We start from the raw sequence: 7,356 nt of genomic DNA, 5'->3' as shown, positions 1-7,356 counted from the left end.
AGGAACTGAATTCTTCCTTGAATTCCTTTCATCCTGGTGATATTTGCATGAAGAGTGTACGAAGGTGGAGAAGCTCTTAGAGCTCCTGCTCATCTTTCCTTTGGCAGCTTCTGGTGTGAAGGAGTTTTGATGGATTTGCTTCTGATGGATTGACTCCATTTGGAACCTAAAACTATAGGAAGAAAAGGAAGAGAGTAAATGAGGATACTAACTTTAATTTTGCTCTGAATCAGCAATTAAAGGCAGAAGAATGTGTGTGTGCTTTCATGGCAAGATTTCTTTAAAAAAACCCTTTTTTTTCTCTCTTTTGCTTGGTAACAGAGCTTGATGCCCCCAGCCAGGTGGAGGCCAAAGACGTCACCGACACCACCGCTCTCATCACGTGGTCCAAACCCTTGGCTGAAGTTGAGGGTATAGAGCTCACCTATGGCCCCAAGGACATTCCAGGGGACAGGACAACCATCGACCTCTCTGAAGACGAGAACCAATATTCCATTGGGAACCTGAGGCCGCACACAGAGTATGAGGTGACGCTCGTCTCTCGTCGAGGGGACATGGAAAGCGACCCTGTGAAGGAAGTCTTTGTCACAGGTAAGGGGCTGGGAAGGTGACACAGGCACCACCCATCCTCCTGTGCTGTTTCTGTCTTGTTGCTGGAGTTGGCAGTTACTGATCCACACAAAATCAGCCCAGTTTTAGAGGTACATGAAAGTAGAGAATGATTTCCTGTGCCTTTTATGCCTTGTTGGCTCACCAAAATGTTTAGACCCCCCCACACGAATCTAAATGTATTTTAAAAACAGGAATTAGATTATTGTCTCTTCTACCCTAAATCCCTACTTCAAAAAGCAAATTCCTTGGGATCATTTGTCTGAAGAGCTAAATGTCTTCAATAGTTCTCATTCCACCTTATTTCTCTTTGCTTAATTAGTTTAGAAGCAGAGAACTGGTTTTTTTCTTCTTCAGTTCTGTAAATATTTCCTGTCATGCTTTTATAAATTTACTGTGCTCCTCAGCAATCCTGGGAATGTTTTTGGAAAGTGTGGGTCCTTTAGCAGGTTATCAAGGCTTGATGCATTAAGGGAGCTGAGAATTGCATCCCTTTTCATCATAAAATACAGTTGTTATTTTGGAGCAGGATTTGAGGCTACAGTAGGTGTGAAAAATGAAAGCTCATTGAATTTCTCTATAATATTCACCTTTTTTTTGGAGACTTAGAGTTCCTTCCAGCCACGAATGCAAGATGTTACTGAACAGAAATTCTAGAGATGACCAGTTCTTTTTTCTTTTTTCCTTTTGAAAGCTGAGGTATTTATAAAGAAAAACAGTATTTTCATCCAAATATATTTTTCCACAAGCCTGTTCTGTAATAAAAACTAATTATTACAAGTGAAAATGTTATTTTTGTCTCAGGAGATAAATTTCTTGCACTGAAGCTGGTGAACTCTGCTTTTCATGCTAAAGGAACTCTGGCTGTTGTATTTAAGACATAACAGGAATCATGTGAGAGGAAACTTCATGGGTCATTTCACCTCCTGAAAAGCACTGTCTCAAGAGACTGCTGTCAAAGAGAAATATTCCTAATTATTTCTTTATTGCTTGGTTGATTCCAGACCTGGATGCTCCAAGGAACCTGAAGCGGGTGTCCCAGACCGACAGCAGTATCACCTTGGAGTGGAAGAACAGCCACGCCAATGTCGATAATTACCGAATTAAGTTTGCCCCCATCTCTGGTGGGGACCACGTGGAGATCACGGTGCCCAAGGGCAGCCAGGCCACAACCAGAGCGACACTCACAGGTAGGGGAATGGAGAGATTGTCACCGATGTCACATTGCACAGGACACAGAGAGCAAATGGGCTTGTGGTCACTACATATTGGAGGTACAAACAGAGGTTCCAAGTGTTAAATTCGATGTTAGGAAGGAATTGTTCCCTGGGAGGGTGGGCAGGCCCTGGCACAGGGTGCCCAGAGAAGCTGGGGCTGCCCCTGGATCCCTGGAAGTGTCCAAGGCCAGGCTGGACATTGGGGCTTGGAGCAGCCTGGGACAGTGGGAGGTGTCCCTGCCCTGGCAGGGGTGGTACAGGATGGGCTTTAAGGTTCCTTCCAACCCAAACCATTCCATGACTCTAGATGTTAGGAAGGAATTGTTCCCTGGGAGGGTGGGCAGGCCCTGGCACAGGGTGCCCAGAGAAGCTGGGGCTGCCCCTGGATCCCTGGAAGTGTCCAAGGCCAGGCTGGACATTGGGGCTTGGAGCAGCCTGGGACAGTGGGAGGTGTCCCTGCCCATGGCAAGGGGTGGAACAGGGTCTTTAATGTCCCTTCCAATGCAAACTATTCCATGATTCTATGATTTTGAGTAGACCAAATTGAATTAAAATCCGTGTGAAATGGATTTACACACCTGCAGATGGATAACCAGCCAGCAGAAGGTATGGAACCGTTTCACTTCCATGTGCATCCCTGAATCCAATGAGTCTGTTCCCTTAATTCTAAGCAGCTTTGTGGAAGCAGCTTCACATCCTGAGCTCAAAAGGTATTTTCATGTGCTAGGAGTGGGATTCACTGGTGCCAGTCTGCAACTTGTCAGCTGGAGGGTCAACAGAAACCTCAATTCTCTGCATAGAGGAAAGCAGATCTCTTACCTTGTATCCATTCAGCCTTCCTTACTCCAACAAATGCCTGCAGGCATATTCCATGGACAGGAACTCATATTCTCCTCATCTCATAGGTTTGAGGCCTGGAACTGAATATGGCATTGGAGTGACAGCAGTGAGGAACGACAGGGAAAGTGCTCCTGCTACCATCAATGCTGGCACTGGTGAGTGTCCTGATCCCCTCTGTGCTCTGGAGGTGGCAGCAACTCAGGTGGAACCACTATTTCCTTTCTAAGAGATGCTGGAAGAGATATTTCAGGAAGTTCTTGATTTCATTTCGCTACATTTTCCCTCAAGGAAAAGAAAAAAAATTCCCCAAAGGTCCTGACCTCTGACTTTGACTTGTTTTTCCTGTTCCTCTTAATGTTCTGGGAGTTTCATCTCCAGGTGAGCTCCTTAATGATAATTATGCTTACACTGATTACTGTGCCCATCCTCTACCCATGAGGGTTTCTGGCAGGAATGGTGGTGGTGGCCAAAATGTTGATGTGACAAAGAGTAGTTGCAGTACTCCTGACTGACCTTCCAATCCAGAATTTTTCTCACAGTATCCCCCTTTTTCCAGGCAGATTATCTGAAGGCTTTGCTTCTGCTTCTCAAGTGTAAGTGGGACAGATTTGTTCTGGTTTTGTCTGTAAAGGAGAACATCCTCATCCTCTACCCATTTCAAAAGGTCCCGAAGGTGGGCAGACCCTGAGCTGCTGCCAGACACCCTGTGGAGATGTTACTCTGCAGATGCCTGAAAAACTGTCCCAGAACAGTTCAGAGACACCTCAACTTTGCCTTTTTTCACCCTGTAGATCTCGATAACCCCAAGGACTTGGAAGTCAGCGACCCCACTGAAACCACCTTGTCCCTTCGCTGGAGAAGGCCAGTGGCCAAGTTTGACCGGTACCGCCTCGTTTACACCGGTCCCTCCGGGAAGAAGAGCGAGGTGGAGGTCCCTGTGGACAGCACCTCCTTCCTGCTGCGGGGGCTGGATGCAGGCACGGAGTACACCATCAGCCTGCAGGCAGAGAAGGGCAGGCACAAGAGCAAACCTACCACTGTCAAGGGTTCCACGGGTGAGTAACAGCTTTTGGTGGTCACTGGGCAAGGACTAGCCCATGGATAACTTCACCTGATTTTCTAGTCCATACCTGGGGAACCTTCGGCAGAGCAGACACAGCTCTGCCAGCATGAGAGACTGAAGGGTAGCTCTGTATCTCCATCCCTGCTGTGTTCACCTCCATGTTCCCAATGATTTCTTGCTCATCCTTTGAGAGGCCTCACAAAGAACTCAGCCACTGGTTCTGCATGGATGTGGAACTCATCCTTTGTTTTAGACAAGGCTGGGTATTTTTGTGCATCATGTCTTCTAACGTGTTTTGCTTTCTACAGCCAAAAAACTGAGAGGAAGAGCAACCAGAATGTGTTTAACATTGTTTGTTCCTGCCTAATTGATTCTCTTCACAGCAGGCCATCATCGCTCAGCAGGGCCACTGGGGCTCTGACGTTGCTGTGTTTCAGTTTTCTCATCCAAAAGTGGGAAAGGCTCCTGCCCCAGTCTGGTTCCAGCCACCATTTGCACTGGCTACTGTGACTTACATTTGTCTGTTTCTGCCATCTCCATTTGTGCAAACCACTCCCACTGACCAGTACCAGAGGACTTATTGAACAAGATTTTATCCTTTGTAAAATCTTGTTCAATAAGTTCAATCTTTGAAACACTTTGACCCAAAGTTTGTTGCACACAGAATTATATCTCAGTGTAGAACACAAGTCCTGAACCTTTAGGTTTCTCAGCCTAAATCCTGTGAGGCAAAGTTTTAACTGCTCTAAGTGAGCAGAGACAGTGAAATCAGGATTAGTTGGACTACAATTATTTGCCTTAGATAGGATATCAAGGTGTTTATCCTTTTCTCCCCAAAGACCATCTGCCAGACATTGTGGATTTTACAAATTAATAACTACACAGCTTAAATGATCAAAGCTGGGTTCATATCCCCTGGCAGTATTCATGCCAGCACAGCCTCTGAATGCTTTATGGAGACAGCAATCCATCAGAGAGCTCCATGGTCTGGAAACCATCAGTCCTGAATGAATTGTTTGATGCCTAAGTCAGGCCTGTGTCCAGTGTGGGGAAAAATTAGGAAGCCTTGAGGCACTTACAGAAGAAAGGAAGCTGAAGTGTGGCAGGAGTAAGTTAAGCAGGCTGCAGTTTTCCCAACTTTCTCTGCTGGAAGACTGAGAGGTTTCAAAGAAGTCTGCAGTGCTGGTGAACAGGCAGAAACAATGTGCTGTGGAATCTCACAGCCTGCTCTTTCCAGCACCAGCTTCCAGAGCTTCACAAGGTGGCTTCTTTTTCCTGGTTTGCCTTTTTCTTTTTTCTTTTCTTTAGAAATACCTTCATCTGGCCCCTGTATTTGCTTTCTGTCTTTACTCAGAGCACTGGTAAACAAAGAGGGCTCTGCAGTGGGCTCCTGGGAGCAGCAGTTGACATAACCTGGCTCTGTGACCTTTCTCCTGCGTAGGAATGGACAAATCCAAACACAGAGCACAGGGAGCAGAAATTCTCTGGAAGCCTGGGCAGTACAAGACAAGTGGTCTCTTCAGTTTGCTTTTCCATTTACCCTCAAGACACTCCTCTTTATCCATGTTCCAGCACTTGGGAGGTCCCAAGCCCTCAGGCTAAGCCAAACAATCTTGTTTTGCCCTCTCTCGCAGAGCTCTGAGGGACCTTGGGTCCATTGCACCGCTGGGGAGAGTCCTTGGAGCAGGCAGGGAGAGAGAGAAGTGGGAACTGCCAGCAGCACAGGCAGGACTGGGCTGGCTCTTTGTGGTGGGAGGAGGAGACAGTGCTGCTGCTCAGAGGGTCTGTGCCACCCCTGCTGTTCAGCCAGAGACTGCAGAAGGGCTGAGAGCTTTTCTTTGCAGCTTCCTTTGCTCCTGAGCTTTGCCATTTTTTCATGTCAAGCTCTTCCCGTGCTCTTGGTGGTTCAGTCAGGCCAGAAGGTGTTCAGGACTTTCCCACACATCATTTTTATTTGCTTGCATAGTGGATTTTACAGCACTTGAGGGTAAAACTTCCCTTCAGCTCCAGAGCTGGGAATCTCCTGTTGGAGCCTTTTCTTCTCTCCCACACTCTTCCTACTCTCTGTTATGTCTATCAAGTCTCCCTACACAGGCAGCTGAAACATTCAGATCTCCTGAACCTCTAGCAAAGGACACATCACAACATCTTCCATAGTGTAGGACGGCAGCCACCGTGGCTGCTGTCTCTTCATAGGAATGAAGTGTAGCTCAAGTGACAAAGTCTTTTTGAACTGATATCCCTGATCCTGCACTCAAGAGATGGCAAAGATTACAGAGTGAAGTTTACTAAGTTTTGCTGAAAAGGAAAGACTGAATATTTCACATTTCCATTTGCTTGTTTGTCTTTGCAGCTCTACAGTGTAACCCTAGTGCAGGCACTGAGTCCTGACCCAGAGGAGCTCCCTGGCTCTGGGAGTTTTCTTACTCCAGAGGCTTTAGGGATGCAGGGGAAATCCCTGAGGTCCCTTTAGTGTCTCATGGTGTGTGAATAGAGGAGCCTGCAGCAGTTTTGTGCTGGAGTACATGGAAGTGTCACAGCTGAGCCCTTCCTGCCCAGACACCCCCTGGGTGCTGGGATTGACAGCCTCCAAACCAACACTGCCTATAAAGTCAAGGTGTGTGGGTTGGCTGAGAGCAGCACTCTGCTCCTCTGGAAGCTGTGGCTGCAACAGGAAACTCCTTTCTGATATTAGTGAAGGTATCACAAGGGTCCCACCCGGCATTGCACTGAAGTTTGACTCAGAAATTAAAGAAAATGACGCATTTTAGTCCTTGGAGGGACCTTGGCTTGAGAACGTCCCAGCAGAGCAGCAGCTCATCTATAGGGCGAGCACGTAACCCAGCTCTGAGCAGCTCAGCACTCAGACTGCAGCTTTGTTCTCTCCAGCTCTGCTTCTGGAACCCTGCCTGCAGAGCACAATGTGGGGCCTGGAGCAGGATGGATGGCAGTACATCAGGGCTGAGGGGCTGGGGAGATAAATGAGTGAGTATTAGAGAAACCAAGAGCCAAGCTCAAATTCCTCTGCTGAAGGACCCAGATTGTGCAGCAACTGTTGATGAATCGTGGATGTGATACTGTCTTGCCTCTGGAAGTGAGTTTGTACAGCAGAGCATGGCTTGGAGAAGTAACTTTTCCATTCTGCTGAATGTTTCTCAGAAGATTTATGCTGTTTATCAAAGGCCCTTGTCCGTGTTGTGCGTCAGCCCCTCTTCCTCTCCTGGCTTCTCCAAGGCTCAGACTGCACCACCCTTTTTTATACAAACTCAAAGAAACATCAGCAAGAATGATTAGGTGAGCCAGTTCCATGCGAAAGCGCAGTGCTGACCACTGGGAAACTAAACTTGCCAGGGAATATTGTCCATTTGTTCAGCTGAGTCCTCCTCTGAGAGCACCTGGAGCCTGAGTTCAGGATGAGGGATTTTAGTGGTAGCTACTCCAGTATTGCTGGCTTGTGATGTGCTGCAGTGGTTTCTTCATGAAATTCAGAGGTGCACAGGTGCTGTAAGCCCAGTTGAATCAGCTGATTAAGAGAGGGGAGAGTGGTTTAGGCAAAGGGGACTAAAAAGGAAACCTTGCTGGGTCATCATGTCTCACACACGATTGGGAATGTGGCTGAGAGCCCCG

The 7,356-nt window shown here is 47.3% G+C and overlaps 1 protein-coding gene across 7 annotated transcripts in view; it reads left to right on the top strand.

Annotated features, from left to right (window-relative positions):
* Positions 1-7,356, top strand: part of TNC (tenascin C) — a 73,035-nt gene that overhangs the window by 30,188 nt on the left and 35,491 nt on the right. For all 7 annotated transcript variants that reach the window (XM_017740331.1, XM_017740330.1, XM_017740328.1 and 4 more), the window contains 4 exons: positions 322-591; positions 1,614-1,799; positions 2,732-2,821; positions 3,458-3,721. In XM_017740331.1, the coding sequence (XP_017595820.1) occupies positions 322-591; positions 1,614-1,799; positions 2,732-2,821; positions 3,458-3,721 (810 nt within the window). The remainder of the gene's footprint in view (positions 1-321; positions 592-1,613; positions 1,800-2,731; positions 2,822-3,457; positions 3,722-7,356) is intronic.

The sequence above is a fragment of the Corvus brachyrhynchos genome, unplaced genomic scaffold, assembly GCF_000691975.1.
Source record: "Corvus brachyrhynchos isolate BGI_N302 unplaced genomic scaffold, ASM69197v1 scaffold305, whole genome shotgun sequence".
Classification (NCBI taxonomy): domain Eukaryota; kingdom Metazoa; phylum Chordata; class Aves; order Passeriformes; family Corvidae; genus Corvus; species Corvus brachyrhynchos.
This window is presented reverse-complemented; position numbering and strand designations above follow the sequence as displayed.